Source organism: Columba livia, chromosome 1 (genome assembly GCF_036013475.1).
Source record: "Columba livia isolate bColLiv1 breed racing homer chromosome 1, bColLiv1.pat.W.v2, whole genome shotgun sequence".
In the NCBI taxonomy this organism is placed as follows: Eukaryota; Metazoa; Chordata; class Aves; order Columbiformes; family Columbidae; genus Columba; species Columba livia.
The window spans coordinates 180,773,692-180,791,189 of record NC_088602.1 but is presented as its reverse complement, the minus strand read 5'-3'; the positions used below and the strand labels follow the sequence as shown (position 1 = coordinate 180,791,189).

Below are 17,498 nucleotides of genomic sequence, written 5' to 3'. Positions count from 1 at the left end.
GTATTACTTGTTAGATGGTGCTTATTTGTTCTGGGGATAAATTTCCCGTACATACCTCAGTCATTTATATGAACTTACACAAAGCTGTAGTTGGTCATTGGTGATGGCTCTTTTTATCCTATGCACTTAATAAGCAGGCATGTAAACTGTTTATGTAACAATTATGGAACTTTCACTACAATACCATTCAGCAAACCTGGATCAAATTGTTTTTGAAGTACCCTGGTCACAAGAACCTGCATGTACATTACAAATTGTATCTTGGGAGGTGCATTTTTAAAAGCTTTTAGAAAAATTTCCATGGTTTTAAAAATAAAATAATGCTAATGTCAAGAATCTTGCCATGCCAAGATTTTTTTATATAATTGCAAGGGACAGATGTTAGGTTGATCATCAGACTAAAGGAGAGGTGGAGTGAAAGAAGAGTACTGTTTGTATTTCCCTTTTTATTCTGTTTATAGGTGATTGCAATGCAAAAAGACATATTTTCTCAGTTCTCTCCATCTGCCAACAATTCAGAATTGGTTATGTTGCCATTTGTCTTTCATGCTATTGATCTGATATTCTCAGTCTTGCTAGATACACACTCTGTATAAATTAAATTGAGTAAGTGTACTTTAGTGCCACTTGGAATCTCTACTTGAATACAGTAGTTATAAAAGATTCACAATTTCAGCACTCATTTCCTTTATGTTTTTCAGGAATCTAAACAATTCCCATAAAACTGGTGACATAGTACAGCAAAAAAAAAGCCATATATCAGTTTATATTACAAAATTATAGCCCTCACTGGAAGTTGCAGAAGTTTTGAAAGAGTTGTTTCTACATTATTTCTACATGTCCAGGTTCCAGTATAGGTTGGGAAATTACATATTAGAGAGCAGTGTAGGGGAAAGGGACCTGGGGGTCCTGGTGGACAACAGGATGACCATGAGCCAGCACTGTGCCCTTGTGGCCAGGAAGGCCAATGGCATCCTTGGGTGTATTACAAGGGGAGTGGTTAGTAGATCGAGGGAGGTCCTCCTTCCCCTCTACTCTGCCCTGGTGAGACCACATCTGGAATATTCTGTCCAGTTCTGGGCCCCTCAGTTCCAGAAGGACAGGGAACTGCTGGAGAGGGTCCAGCATAGGGCAACAAAGATGATTAAGGGAGTGGAGCACCTCCCTTATGAAGAAAGGCTGAGGGAGCTGGGTCTCTTTAGTTTGGAAAAGAGGAGGCTGAGGGGTGACCTTATTAATGTTTATAAATACATAAAGGGTGAGTGCCATGAGGATGGAGCCAGGCTCTTCTCGGTGGCAAACAATGATAGGACAAGGGGTAATGGGATCAAGCTGGAACACAAGAGGTTCCACTTAAATTTGAGAAGAAACTTCTTCTCAGTAAGGGTGACAGAGCACTGGAACAGGCTGCCCAGGGAGGTTGTGGAGTCTCCTTCTCTGGAGACATTCAAAACCCGCCTGGACACGTTCCTGTGCGACCTCACCTCGGTGTTCCTGCTCCAGCAGGGGGATTGGACTAGATGATCTTTTGAGGTCCCTTCCAATCCCAAACATACTGTGATACTGTGATACATTATTCTTATTATTTTTTACTTAGTTTGTTTTTCATTAAGGAACAGAAATCTACCCACTTATAAAATACAGGCCCAGGGCAGCTTCATTCTCTGTGTTTGTTTAGACTGGTCAACATGAAAAAGTTCCATTAATATGAGATAAGGAATTACTTAGCTGTACCAGTATAGGTTCCCATATGCATGCTTCTTTCACATTGTGAAAGTGTGGTTTGGCTTGGGCTTGGGGCTTTGGTATTGTTTTTTTGTTTGTTTGTTTGTTTAATGTATGTGTTTTAAGAACATGCTCATACAAAACTGAAGAAGAAGCCATAGTATGTCAGAAATCAGGCTGTCCACAAGCTAATTTCTGCTAGTTGTATTTCTTTGACTCTGGTAAAAGGCAGCAGGATTAGGCAGGCTTTTATTCGAGATAGAAAATGTTAATGAAAATATTACAGTCTTAAAGGGTGACTGCTGAGCACGTTCATTTGGTAACAGGGAAGAAAACCTTCTCTGGCCATTTATTTGCACAGTGAATACCAATGAATAATTATGTTTTGAAACAGAGCACCAGAGGACTGCATAACCTGTTAAGTATGTAAACAAATGGCACAGGCACGTGCATTCACATGTGTGTATGCGCAGTCAGTCTATGTAGTGCAAATGTATACTCTACGATTTTTATTCTAAAAGCTACAATATAAGATAAGCATTCCCATTACTTAGAGACTGGGTCTGCCACAATCAAAGCAGCAGATTTGCCCAAGTGAGATATATCTTTTGTCCTCCAGATTTGTTAATCTCTGCTATTTCCTCAAATGAGAGAAATTCATCGGTGTCCTTACGGTAGAGGAAGGCTGTGTTCATGCTTTCCTTGGGAAAAAGAAGCAAACAAGACAAGTAAACAAAACTAGTGGCCAGTACCAGATTTTTCAGAGAATGGTTTGAAAGTCCCATGGAGGATAAACATGAAAATTACATGCCCTCAAGAAAAAAAGCCTTTTTCTAATCCCTGTTAGAGGCTGGCTTTGCCAAGGGAAATGGTGAAAGGCTTGTGTTCTTTAGAACAGGAAAGAGTTCATTGGCATGGGCAAAAACATATCAGAGTTTGTGAAGGAAACAGTGGTTTCCTGCCAGTATTCGGCTAGAAGTATCACACAGAATCACTCACTCCTTGTGTGGCTTTGAACTACTACTTGCTGGTTTGGTGTAACTTTTCTGACTGGCATCTGTGGCCGGAGCTCTCCTGGCTTTTAGGTAGTGGTACCTATAGCTGCTGTAGGTGTTGGCCCATGTTACACTGCTCTTGCTGTCTTGGGACATGAATAGTTGGTACTCTTATAATTGTCTGATGCTGACACTTTCACCTTCTAGCATACTTTTTGTTACCTTCTTCCTCTGGTTCCTTCACCAGTGACAAAACAATGTGTCTTTCTTTCTGCTATGATCTCATCATTGTGGCCAAGAGTGCCGCTGACCAATATTTTTCTTTTCGACGTAGTGTGTCATCTGGCAAGGGATTGCAGATGCAAATGTCTGTGTGCCACGTGCACACGTGTGCACAATGAACAAAATGGGAAAAATAGTGTTTTTGCTAGGGGTGCCTGTTTTATCGGTTTAGGAAGATGTGGAGAGTGCAAAGTGGGTACGGGAAGAGGATATACTCACTTGACAGAAAACACAGCATCCCCTCCTGTCCTTTTGCAACACTGTCTTCACCAAATGTCAAAGTATTATTTTACACTTGGGGGAAAAAATAAACAAACAGATAAGCCTTGCTTCCAGGCACACCGCAAGAACAAAAATAACCTCCCTTTAAATCACCATCTCTTTCTGTCACCCTCTTCTGTTTGTTTCTTTATCTGGAAGATCAATGGGAAAACAGTGACAGAAACACAACATAAGGTTTCTATGGAGGTGGCAGCAGCAGGGCACAGCGCTGAGATGGAGGTTGTTAGAGGAAAGAGCCCGGTTGCCTCCTGGCCCTATTAGTAACGTTGCTGCTCTTTCAGCGCAGGGACTCTCGGCAGTAATGAACATGACAGCTTCAGGATTATGCACTGTGCCTTTCATACCTTTTGAAAGGAAATAATGTCTGTGCTGTGCAGTCTCCCTTCATTATGAGAGAAAATCAGTCATACTGTTTCAAGAAAGGATAAAAGGCATGAGTCCCATTTTTTTTTATCCTTCTTTTTCTTCCCTTTTTGAGATGTGAACTCCTACCGCCTGGCTTTCTGAAGAGAATCATTAGGATAAAAAGAACTAGTCAAGCATTGCCATTTGGGTTTACTCTGTTTTAGCGTGTGTCCTTGCTAACATAATATAATGTACTAATGTATTCTTTGCAGCTGGAAGAAGGGTGGCTCGATGATGAAAGGAATGACTTCTTAGAGGAGTTAAACTTGGAAATGTTGGAAGAGCAGCATAATGAAGCAATGCAGTACACAGCCAATGAGGTGGAGCAGGTAGGACTGCTACAAACATATAATTTGAAATTTTGATAGATATACTTTTTTATTAATAAGAGAATGAAATGGTGTCCAATAAAATGGAGTCAAAGGCTTTGATGGAGTTCTGTCTCTAAAATGCTGTCAACTCCAGCGTGCTGTAGGTAAGGAAAAGAACAATAGATGGTTAGGCCCAGTATCACAAGTTAGCAAACAATTTAGGAGCCTATGATAAGTGCAGATTTCTCATTTTCTATGAATGATAGAATAATAGTGCTTTCCTTCTTTAATTCTGAAGTGTTTGGGGTTTATGTTGTTATATGTTATGTCAGGTTTTTTTAATTAATTGTATCAGTGTGGCACCTAGAGCTCCAAGTTGAGATAGATGACCCTCTTACATGCATGTGAGGTATGAGCCAGCCTTTGCACCAGAGAGCTTGCAAAACAAGATGGAAAAGGTGTTTAAAATAAACAACAGGTGTTTTGGTAATACAAGTCTATTTTTCTTATACCGGCAGCACACAGCTCAGCATTTGTTTTGTTAATGGAGACAAATAAGCGTATTGATAGTATAGTCTCAGCTTGCTGCTGTCCCAACTTTTACCTGCCCATATGTGCTGTAAGCAATGTGACTACAGCAAAGATGCATGCACACCCCAGCCATACAGTTTCATCAAGGGATGAGTATTCTCAGTTGTACTTTATTGTGGAAGGTGTGAGTGACCTTATCCACACCTGAATCAGGTGATCTATCAGCACACACACCTGTATGGAGCCAAGGTAATAAAATCCAGCTTCATCTCCTGGCTTCTGGGTATGTGCAGCTGGGGAGAAACTGTTTTTCTCACCCACAGAAATTTGTGACTTGCAATTTTGTCCCCATTCTGAATTGGTCAAAAGCAGAGCCTGAGGCATTTTTCTTTGAGTTGAAGACAGAGAGAAAGACTCTGAGAGCTTTCCTTCTTCTGGAAATTAGGGAGCTTGTTTGGTTAACAGGAGACCTGGCTTCAAATACCTTACTGCATGGTCCACACTGGGGACTGGAATGTGCATCCAGCCTGTTTGCTCCTCACCTCCCCTCCAGCCTTGATGCTGGGCTATTGACCAAGTGGTAGCTCCTATTAAAGCTATTCACTGTTCATAAATTGAATATTCACTGGGACAGAGACACTGACAGAGTAATTAAGTCAATTATCTGGAAGATGATAGATCAGATTACAAATCCTTGATCTTACAAGCATTTAATTATTTACACAAAATGAAGTAACTCCAGGGTCAGGTGTGAAGGGAGCCTTGGAACAGGATTTATAGTGGCCTTTTAGTTATGACCCTCTTTTCCAGGCAGTGATCCAAGCCTCACCTTCCCAAGTTAAGTGTGCTAACTACTGCACTGCTAGCTACTTTGAACTGGTATTTGGCATCTTCTTTATTTTTTTAATCACAAATTTTATCTCACATTGCAAAACATTTCCTGTCAGAAAGAACACTTGTTCTTCACAAAGTAGTTTTCCTCGCACAGTGATATTTTTCACATCAACCCCAGCTTCTGAAGGAAATTCTTGAGCAGTTCTGTCTACAAACCCTTACTAGTCCTTCACACGACATGTTGGGGCCTCTGAAATCACTTCACATTTGTGACCTTCTGCTCCCAAGTTCTTGTCAAACTTTGGCTTTTTCACTGAATTTGGGTTGCAGATAGTGTTAGTTATTGAACAGTGGTGTTCTGTGAAGTAGTTTCACAGAAGCCATTGAGATTACTTATTCCCAACTGAGATCTTATACTAAGGATAGGGTTGTTCGGGTTTTTTTTTCCTCCTGTTGAGATTTTATCTTACTGGAGAGCTACACTTGAAAAAAATACGGTCACTTGTGCTGTCAGTGCCTGATGTTGGTTGCTTGAAGTAATTCTAGGACAGCCAAACATTTCTTTGCCCTTCTGATTAGTAATCGAATCAACCAAATGCAGCTTGGTGTGTAATGGGGCGTCAGTAATTTGTGACAGCTGCTGTCTCTCTAGACTCTATGTGGTGACTCGGCAAGTTGGAAAACTGGTTCTATACTCCTTGTTAGGCTGGGAAATGTGACAGTTTCCTGAGGTGAATCACATAATCCATTGGAGCAATGAAACTGCTCTCATTGCAGATGCCAGTGGCCAAGCTGAGTTTCTTCAATCTCCCATGTTGGCCATGGAGATTTTGCTCCAACACCAGCTTTAATTTTTGTGAATCAAAACACAGTCCTCTGGCTTCATATTCATCTGTCATCATGAATCTTATGAACTGCAGGAATGAACACACACTATAGCAGAATATTCTTCCAAATACGAGTCTGTTTTGCAGAGTGCCATTTTAACATTTAGTGTGAGCTGTCACAGAAAAAATTAGTACAGTTTGTAATGGAAGAGTCAAGTAGATAGTCATGTCTTTTCTGTAAGTTTTTGAGCCACTCTATAGAATTCAGTGAAGAATTTTATCTGCTCTTATAGAATAGTCCAATAAACCTCAAGGAAGGATGTAATTCTCCGTTTTTTATAACGCATTGTATTCCCTCCCCTTTACAACATCGCAGTTCATTGTGCAGCAGAGATAACTTTCAGAAGAATACCATACATTTGCTATGCAGAAATTCTTATCGGGATCATGGAATATATCAAAACCTATTAAGAAGAGAAAGAATTGGATAAAAAAAATCATTTGAGTTCATTCAAAGCTGAGATGCAGAGAAAATATCTGGGGAAAATTCTTTTTTGAGGGAGGCCTGTTTTAAAAGAACAACATTGTTTGATGGAAAGCGTTTTCCCTTTTAGTGCACTATTGATATCAGTCCCAGTCTTCCCTGGTGGCTGGAGTACTTCGTGGTTATCCTGCCACTGGAGACTCCTCTTGCTGTGGTTCATCTCCCTCTCACTGTCAGAGACTGACCAGAGAGCCCAGCAGCAGCATTTATTAAAACCTTCAACTGAATCTCACTGTCTTCAAACTTCAGTAGCAGTCTGGGCTTTGAGTCCCAATATACATCATAAATTGTAAAATGAGAATAGAACAGTGCCTGAATTCCTGCAAGATTAGCCATTTTATAGGCATGAATGCTTGCTGGAGCTGAAATGCAGAATCTTTTGAGGTTCATTTATTGCTTGATTGTACGCACCGCCAGATTCGTCTTCTCATTATCTGAGTTCTCACTGCAAAGATGAGGCCTAAGGAGCCCTTTGGTATTTCAAACAGAAGTAATTGTAGAAGAGATTGACAACCTACGTTTGAAAACAAATACTTTGTTTGGAATAGATAATAGATAACACTGATAAAAGCAACACACTGACAATTGGAGACTATCTCTTGCTTTTCAGAAGGGGCTTAACCTGGAATTAGGCTTGCTACTTTTCAAAATAAAATTAAAATAATCTTATATTGTAAAAGACTGCTCAGTCTGTACATGTTTAGGAGCTCTGTCAAGCATGACAAGTCCAGGACAGAAATGCCAGGTACTACCTTACTTGAGTCACAGTGGATTATTTTAAAAGTATGTATCAAAAACACACAGTACAATAAATATCTGTATTACTTTACATTTTCTTAACTGAACTAGCTGCAAGTATAGTGGGGAAAGATTTAGCATTATAAGGGCATCTGCTTTAGGTTGAGAACCATCTGATTGTACAGGCACTTGTTTCTTCCTGACAGGGAGGGAAACCCAAAGTGACTGACATTCAGCTGCGTGTCCTATAGACACATTTGGCCAAATCAGTCCCACTCATGTGGTTTCTGTTAGACTGGAAATATAAGGTTTGCTTTGTTTACATCTTGTGTGTGTGTGTGTGTTTGTTAATTACGGGTAGTGTAATGAGTACATAGCAGCATATTCACTCAGTCTAAATCAAGTGGAGATTGAAGGAGCAAAGTTTAAATTGTCAATAAAAGAGGTGTGGAGAACAAGAGCCACTACTTCTTAAAGTGTTGATTGCATAGGCCTGAACTGTAAATCTGTTTCCAACACCTGTACAAATAAGTACATTAACAGATTTTTTTCAGAAGTGCCCAAATATATGCTTGGTGGTGTGGCACCAATGCTGGAGACATCAGAGAAAGTATCAGGGACCTCAGCTCCTGTAAGCCGTATAACTGTGCTAACGCAGGATGGATAAGCCACCATCTTTATGGGTTTGTTCATATGGATGCAACTGGTGCTATGTCACGCATCTCAGGGTCAGAGAGCAGATTGTGGCTCTCCCTGTTTGGTAATGTGAATGAAGCCCTGCGTTTGGGACAGGCACCTGAATCCCGGGCTGTTCTGCAGTATGGCCTTCCCGGTGTCTGGTGGAGCTCTTCTCCTTCGTGTCAGTAGTTAAATATTTTCCAGAACAGTGAGGATCACGGGCTACACAGTGCAGTGGCCAGGGTGAGGTGTAGGTGACCCAGACTGGGGTCACTGCTCTGCTGAAAGGTTTGGGGGCAGAGGAGGTCAATACAAGGAAGAGCAGCTCCAAAGCAGGGGAGAGAGGGGACCAGAATAGCTCATGTAGTGGCACTCACCTGGAGGAGGTAAACTAGAAAAATGCAAAATTGTGTGTGAGTATTGTAGGTGCTACTCTTCACATTGCCTCTTCCTGTGACAAGAAGATACTCTTGTTTTTTAAGGGATAAGTAGAAAGATACGAGAGTGTCTCAGATCAGGAAAATATGTACCACTGAATTTTTTAAAAGTTGGAGAATTATCATGAAAGTCTACCTTTGTCCCTTGCGTCATCAAAACCTAGTTTCCAGAAAATTTCGACCCTACAACATCAAGAAACATCGAACATTTTCATGATCCCTTGAATAACACTGAATACATTCTGTCCCTTGATGCTTAAATTCAAGGGGACAGTTTCTCCCCATTTCGGGAGAGCGAGAGATAGTAATTGGCACATTACTGGTGTGGCTGCCCAAGCTATATGAGAATTCTACTTTTACTGTGCATTTTGTTTTCAGCTGTACATTGTATGTGCAAAAAAGTGAATGTAAAATGTATGCTGTGATGTTAAAGAGAAGGGGTTTTTTTGCAGGTCTTGTCTGACAACAAATTGCCAAAACATCTTTTCAGAAATGTTTACCTGGTCAATCACAGACACTGAATTCCCCTAGTGTTGTGTTTCTTTCAATATTTATTTTATTGCACTGTTACATTGCATTTTGGGGTGGAGGTTATTTTTGTTTTTCTGAGACTAGGCCATTATTTTTTCCTAAAAACTGGAGAAAGGAAACCAGTCAAAGGATGCGTGATCATGAGGTGCACATGTAGAGAGGAGAAAGGGTGCGATAGGAGACACATTTTCATCCTGTTTTATTGCCTGTCAAAGTAGAGGAAAAGGGAATTATGACAGTGGCCTCTTCAAGTTTGTTTCTTTTCACTGGGTGCACTGTACCTTTTTTCTCTCTTGATTATTACTACCATTATACACAATTATGCAATTATACCTCCTAAACAATGAATGGCATTTGCTTGGTACAATGTACACTTAGATATTTGGCGAACAGGCCATATGAATTGCACTGGGCATGATTGTTCTGTAAAGGGAATGGGCGGCAATTCTTTGCTCATCCAGTTTGAAAAATAAAGAGCCTGTCTCTTCATAGAAGTATTACCTCACATTATTTGAGAATATAAATAGGTTGGGAATATAAATAGGCTAGGTACAATGAGTGGAGTGTGAATTTAAAAACAACAGCCTAAAAGCTTGACATTGTACCCATGGCGACCGCTCACTGTTGTTTGACGCTTAATGGTAAAAGGCTGTTTTTATTTCTAAGGAACATAAACTCTAACTAGGGAGCAAAAATGGTCTCTGGGGATGCAATGGAGAGAGGTCTATTTGAGCAATATCCTAGAAGTCAAAACAAACAGTCTTTCAGAAGAAGACTACTGAAAACAAGAAGTGTGAGAGAGGGCTGTGGAGGTTCTAGTGGAAAAGGCTCTACAGAGTTCACTGGTTAAAAAAAAAAAAAAAAAAAAACACAAAACAACAACAACAACAACAACAACAAACTAGTCTTTTTGCACTCTTTTACATTGTACTAGTCAGTTTGAATGGCTGCTTTCTGTAGTTTTTTTTTAAGTGATACCAGTGCTGAAGCTTTTTCCCAAGTTTGAGAAGATTTCAGCTTCACCAGTCTCTGGCCATAATCCAGAATCAAAAACAGTGCACCATCTGGTGATCATTATCTTTAAGAACGGCAAAGAGATGGCTTAGCTAGAGAGGGAAATATTTCTTTCCGAACTTCAGAAGATGTGTCACTAGCGCTGTAATTCATCTGCTTCACTCAGTATGGCCACCACAGCATGACTCTCAGAAATGTTTAAAAGCTATGAGTGGTAGGACTGCTGTTTAGTGATCTGTTTTAATTCAGCTTAAATCAGATCCCAGCTGTTTAAGCAAAACAGAGCTGGAAAATATTCTTGTGTAAGATGGTCTGCATTCGATGATCATTTTGCTTTGCTAATTTTTATAGCCAAAGAAGCATGAAGAGGAGGATGGCACTACAGACACTGCAACCTCATCATCCAACAATCACGAGAAAGACAGTGGGGTGGGACCTACAGATGAAAGTCTGCGTAACGACGAGAGCTCAGAGCAAGAAAATGCACCTGAGGAGCAGAACAGCGCTACCCTGCAGAGCAAACGGGAGCTGGGCCACAGCCAAGATACGTTAGGAAGCGTTGAGCTCCAGTGCAATGAAAGCTTTGTGTCTGGGGAATACATTGAATCTGATTTCATAGGAAACCCGGAGGAGGAATGTGAAAGGTTTCGAAAGCTGTTGGAACTGAAGTGCAAGATTCGAAACCATGGGGAGTATGACCTGTATTACTCGAGCAGTACGATTGAGTGCAACAGAAGAGAGCAAGATGGAGTGGAGCATGAGCTGCAGCTACTCAATGAGGAACTGAGGAACATTGAACTGGAATGTCAGAATATTATGCAAGCTCACCGGCTCCAAAAGGTGAGGGATCAGTATGGAGACATTTGGACTTTACATGACGAAGGGTTTAGAAATTATAACACCAGCATAGATGTACAAAGAGGCAAACTGGATGACATCATGGAGCACCCTGAGAAGTCTGACAAGGACAGCTCCAGTGCCTACAACACAGCTGAAAGTTGCAGGAGCACTCCGCTGACAGTGGAGCGATCCCCTGATAACTCTCTCCAGAGGATGATCAGCATCACCAACAGGAAAAACCTGAGGAGCACAATTGCAGCTGATCAGTCATCCTCAGGACAAAGCAATAGGGAGACAACCTCAGCCAAAACCAAACCCAGTGAGCAAAACAGTGCTGCTGAGGATGCAGTACTGGCATCAGAAAGCAGCAAGTTCACAGACCAGGAAAAGCAGAGCAGCGAGCACATTCCCTACCTGTCTCCATATCACAGCTCTGCTTACAGGTATGGGAATATACCTGCTCATGCAAAGCATTATCAAAGCTATATGCAACTTATCCAGCAGAAGTCTGCTGTGGAGTACGCCCAAAGCCAGCTCAGCCTGGTGAGCATGTGCAAAGACTCACAGAAGTGTGCAGAGCCCAAGATGGAATGGAAAGTGAAAATAAGGAGTGATGGGACGAGATACATCACAAAGAGACCAGTTCGAGACAGAATCCTGAAGGAACGTGCCTTAAAAATTAAAGAGGAGCGCAGTGGGATGACTACAGATGATGATACAATGAGTGAGATGAAAATGGGTCGCTACTGGAGCAAAGAAGAGCGAAAGCAGCATTTGGTGCGAGCTAAGGAGCAGAGGAGGCGGCGAGAGTTCATGATGAGGAGCAGGCTGGAGTGTCTTAAGGAGAGTCCGCAGAGTGGCAGCGAGGGCAAAAAGGAAATTAACATTATTGAACTGAGTCACAAAAAGATGATGAAAAAGAGAAACAAGAAAATCTTGGACAACTGGATGACAATCCAAGAACTGATGACACACGGTGCTAAATCTCCAGATGGCACAAGAGTGCACAATGCCTTTTTATCAGTTACTACTGTATGAACGCAACTTCTTTCAGACAGTATACTACCAGTTTAGGTAGAGTACGATTGCCTCGTTCAATGTGGCATTTTTATATATTTTGTGACTGTTTATAGTTTGACCTTTTTGTAAGCAAAATTACCTGGTAAATTTTAATTTGTTTTTCATATAACGGTACCTTCTTTATCTGGCAGTCTTTCTTTATCTTGTAATATATTCATATTATTCATTTATAGGAAAAAAAAAAAAAAGAAAAAAAGAAAATCAAAACAAAAAAAAGTGGAGAAACCAATTACTTTCTTAACCTAATACATATCCTGTAAGTTAAGACCTGGATTTATTTCTCTAGTTCTCTTTTTTCTACTTTAGTAACAATACAATACCAAAACAAAATGCTTTATACTGTATCCTTGGCTTAACAAGTTTTAAAGTTTTACATCTTAGATTACATCTGTTTATAAATTGTATGCCACATCCCATCATATAGATAAGAATGACATTTTTCCAGCAACACATTGTACAGTACATTTAATCTGTAAATTGCAGTTGTATTTGTCCAAGTAAAGTGTAGGTGGGCAATTCTCCTGTGTTATGTAGTGGCATTGGTCATGTAGCTGGGCAGTATGTGATAATTGTGAAGATGAAAGAGAAATAAATTATTGCTTATCTTTAAGAAAAAAAAAAATCAAGAGTTCTCTGATTTAAATTGAGCATTTGCCTTTAAAGGATGAGTCATTTCAGTATGCATGATATTTACAGCACACAGAGATTTCAAGAACACAGGACACAATTCCATAGGCTAGTTCTTAGGAATGAGCTTTTAATTTAGCAGAACACATAGGAGTGAGTGGGTGTTTCTGCCTTTCTCTTACCTGCTACTATTCGTTGATTGAACGATTCATTGGTATATTACTGTATTGTACGCTGTGAGTTAACTACTTTGGGTCCTTTCCTTGGCTGAGCATCCTATTGGTTCTACATATACGAAAGCTAAACAGGGCGCATGCCTAACAAACTTTGAGCCATATCTCATGCATGAAAAACTAGCAGTGGCTGTCACTGACATTTTCATAGATGAGTTAAGGAAAAATAGAGAATGAGAGGCTTCTAAATGAGTTAAAGGTTGAACTTTATTGTTGGGGAGCACCTGAGTCTTTTAGAACAGCCCCAGTGGGAGCTGGCTGGGGTTTAGGAGCAAGGGCAATGTGCTGCCTGGGTGCCTGATGGAGTAGGCCATTGTCTCTTTTTGTCTGTTCCTGCAGCAGAGGCACCTTGGCAGCCACTGGAGCATCTTCTGAGCTGCTGCTGCTGGAAGGCCAGCTGAAATGACTAGTCCTGGGGAGTCAGCAGGGTTGAAGACTTTTCCTCATAGCCCTGTTTTCATTGTTCCTGTGCAAGACTAGAGTTCCTAACTGATTGAAGTGCTTTTGACAGCAAAATTAGGCTCTGAAGTCACTTGGCATCAGGTTTCAAAAGATATACTTAAAGATGCAGAAAGGCACATTACAGTATTTCCAAATTATCCAGTTCTGGATAATCAATTTCCTAACCTGTTTTGGCACCAGTAGGCATTGGCAGTGCTCGCTTCATCTCCAGGCATGCAAATACCATAAGAACACTGCTCCCTGAGTGCTTAGGAAAATTATGCCACTGATGGTTCACAGTTTGATAATCAGGAAATTCTCCCCACCAGACACAGGGAAACATCGTGCTAAATCCCCACTAAACACACAGCTGTTCGTGCGCAATGAAGAATACTTCCACTATTTCCCATTAAAATAGAAAAAGTGTGGAAGAGAGGATAACAGGGTGATACCGTACTGCTTCAAGAGGCTGTTACAAAGGCTGTTCCTCCAGCTGAACCAGGGAATTGTCTTTGACCAACATAAGTCATCTGGGAAGATACACATTCTTCTTCTGGAGATATCAAAACACAGAAACTTGGCTGTTTCCCTCACTGAATTCCAGTGATAACACTTATAATAACAGATCTCATTCCTAACCAGAGTTCAGCTGCCATCAGCTCCAGATAATGGCTACTGTTATGCCTTTCCCTTAGACACAGTACTTACTGTTTTCTTCCCATTATTTAAGCATGATTCAGAGCTCCCTTCAAAATATTATGACACCCAAATTCAGGTAACAATCTGAATCTCTAGGAAATGTAATCTCATTCTTTCATCACTGAGATATAAAATTAGAAAAACCTGTGTCTAAATAGAGGAAAGACCTAACTGGATGGAGGGGTGTATGTGTGTGTTAAGTAATAAAGAATAATTAGAAAAACAAATAAACAGAGATGATATGTTAATAGGCTGTAAATGGAAATGCATCCAAATCTGAGGAGCTCTGTCAAAATCTAGCAAGAGACAAAGAGAAGACTGAGAGGTGGCAGAGTTGTACTGCTGGTGGCACACCCTGGCATGGTTTCTAGCTCAACATTTGCCTGCCAGAGCCCAGCCACCTTTTCCCTCCTTCATCTGCTGGAATCAGCACATCCCTGCCCAGTCCTTAATCTGGGGAGTTTCCACCAGCCCACACTTTTCTCTCCTTTCCTTGTAAATACAGTTATTAAGTGACATTTCCTTTCTTCCCTAAGCAGACTTTGGGAGAAGAGGTGTTATGTTTTGCCCTGATGAAATGCCTTGATCCATGCTAGCATGCAAAATAACCAGGCGGGCCCAGCACGGGGCTGTGAGGCTGCCCGGAGTGATGCAGAGGGGCTTGGATGGCCGGCGGGTGTTTCACTGCTTACTGCTCTCCACTGGTTTCTCTGCAGGGCAGGACTCGACGTTGTGTTCTCTCATCCCAGCAGTTCTTTATCAGTGAAATCCAAGACTGACATCCCACATGCTGTTTATTCCTGCATATACTTTTTCCAAATATTGTAATTTTTAATGAGGAAAATAGAAATTTATCACCAAGGCAGATTAAAATAGAAGAAACAATACATCTCATGTTGTCATAAATCTTTAAAGAAAAAAGACTTGTCTGTTGTGAGAACCTTTTTTTTTTTTCATATGAAGAAACATAAAACTAAAAATACTTTCCAACTGGAACAAGCCCAAATCTTGCTCCAGATCTTGCTTCTCTGAATAAAGAGCGTAAGGCAGGGAAGAGGAGCTGCATAGATGTGTTATCATGACCACATCACTCCTGGGGAAGAAGTTAACATCCCACTCATCCTTCCCCCAGGCATGGTAACCATCTGAAACCAAAGGGAGGTAATTTTTCCTATGAAGCCAGCAAGATGGCAAAAGCGTTACCTTATGTCACTTGACAACTGCATTGCCAGCTGATTTAGGGCCATTGCTCACCATAACTAAGGTTAAAATGTGTGGGATCCCTGGATCTTCCTCTCCAGTGTAAGTATCCTTAAAGGGAAAATTATATTTTTGGTATGATAAACCTACTGTATGAGATTATTATGTTTTTCAAAAGAAAGAAACTGATAACCCTATCTGAAATGAATGAGAGCAATCAGAGATTAAATCTAGTCTGCGCTTGTTGCATTGCACTGTAGGAGGACTACAAGGATCTTATAAGGGATGATACAGCAACTTTAGCATTATGCTTTCTGAGCTTAGGGAGTTTGAATTATTCATTAATATCAGGATTAATATCAGGATGCTTTACTTTTTCCTTTTTTTTTTCTTTTTTTTATTTAACTAATATTCATTTCCAACCCCATCTCTGGGTAAAAAGTGTAGAACACCACCATTGATGCATGACATGGCTTCAGTGCTAAAATACTTCCTGAGTCAAGACTGGAATTAGTCCAGGTTTCGTTTTACTTAGATGCTTAACCTTTAAGCTGCTAATCACAAACATGTATGTGCTAAGTGCTCTATTAATATCCATTTTATGGACTAGCTTCTTTTTCAGAGCATTAAATGCTCTTGAGGAGCCAGGATAAAATGAATGCAATGGGGACTGGCATTTGGCTAAAGCAAAACAGAGCAGCTGTCATAAACCTGGTGGTGTTACTCCCTGACAGAGGCCAGTCGGCTAATGCCTGCTGGAGGAGAAAGGATATTGCAGAGGGATCACAGGCAAGTTTTTTTTTCTTTAAATGCCTTTGCTCTGAAGCACATTTCTTTGTTTAAAGATCATTCCCCTTGGATGACTATTGCTGCATTTGTGAGGCTAAGCGCTTTGCTCCACCCTTTAGTTATGGTTAACTGCATCGTGTATAGATTTTGCCAAGGTTTTCAGATGTCATTAATCTTGCCCTAATGTCAGCTCCTGCATGGACATCTGACAGACTTCAAATGGCACCTCTGAGATGAGGCACAGCCTGGGCATTTGGGATGCACCTGGCAAGGCAACCAGCCCAAATATGGTCCCTGTGCCCTTCTTGGGACTGAGCAGGTTCCTGTCCTCCTGGGGAAAGGGTCCAGCTCTTGCTGCAAAATCCTTCAGCTATGTGCAGCTTTTTCTGCCCCTGGAAAATAAGGATCTTGACTTCCCTGGCCCAACTCATCTGGTTCTGAGCCACAAAAAAAAGGCATTTTTATAGAGATTCAAAGCATTGATACCAGTGAGGTTAAGAAGTGGAATTATTCTGTTGTAAAGATTACTTAGATGGCGAAGACTATGTGACAGATACTGCTTGGCCAGTGAGACGCATTTGACAAATAGTTAGAATTTTATATTTTTTTTCTTGAACAAACAAGATGAAGTAGCTCCAAGGAAGGGATTGTCTCATATACCATTCTCAATGTGACAGTTGTGGGTAGTGGGGCTGAGCTAGAGGCATGATGTGATTACTAATATGAACTGTAAAGTAAAACTGACAACCGAGTGCTGCTTTTCACACTCACTACCCCATTGGGAGGGGCAGAGCACAGGACCAAGTCCTCACTAACTAATTAGTCTGTCTCATACTAATATTCCCTGCTGAAAACTTCTTTCTTCAGCAAAGCTACGAAGATGTCACAAAACAGTATCCTCTGGCATGCCAAAATCCAGAACTGACAATGTCATCCAGGCGATGAGAGTGTCCCAGCATGATGTGTTCTGAGATACACTCAAGGACCAGGGAAGGTCCATCAGCAATGATTCACAGAGAAAACATGTGCCTCCTCTGGCTCCAGACTGCTTCATGCTGTAGCTAGAGCTTCCAACTTTTCTTTTTTTTTGCATTTGGACTTTAAATTTGGTTTCAAATCTGAATTTCCTGGCTCTATAAGCTCATTTTTCACTTTCGAGTCTCCTTCCTTCCTTCCTTCCTTCCTCCCTCCCTCCCTTCCTCCCTCCCTCTTTTCCTTCTTCTTTCTCTTTCCACATCTCTCTTTACCTGTCTTTTTTTCTAAACTTGAAAGGTAATAAATATTGGAGGGGGGATTTCACTAAAAAAAACCCTTTTTTGTTCCTCACAGATCAGCTTGTCAGCACAAATGGAAACCCTTGCCTGACTGTAGGTTTCTATCTCTAGTCAATTTTAGGAGATTTGATTCATTTGTTACATTTCCTATGCTACCTGAAGCTCATTCTGCTTTAGTGCT

General features: G+C 40.9%; 1 protein-coding gene across 6 annotated transcripts in view; it reads left to right on the top strand.

Moving 5' to 3' along the window:
* The window catches only part of PDZRN4 (PDZ domain containing ring finger 4), a 249,698-nt gene extending 237,022 nt beyond the window's left edge, over positions 1-12,676 (top strand). For all 6 annotated transcript variants that reach the window (XM_013371796.3, XM_021284084.2, XM_065048648.1 and 3 more), the window contains 2 exons: positions 3,902-4,018; positions 10,486-12,676. In XM_013371796.3, coding sequence (XP_013227250.2) covers positions 3,902-4,018; positions 10,486-12,012 — 1,644 coding nt within the window. In that variant the 3' untranslated portion in view covers positions 12,013-12,676. The remainder of the gene's footprint in view (positions 1-3,901; positions 4,019-10,485) is intronic.
* Positions 12,677-17,498: the final 4,822 nt, after the last annotated feature.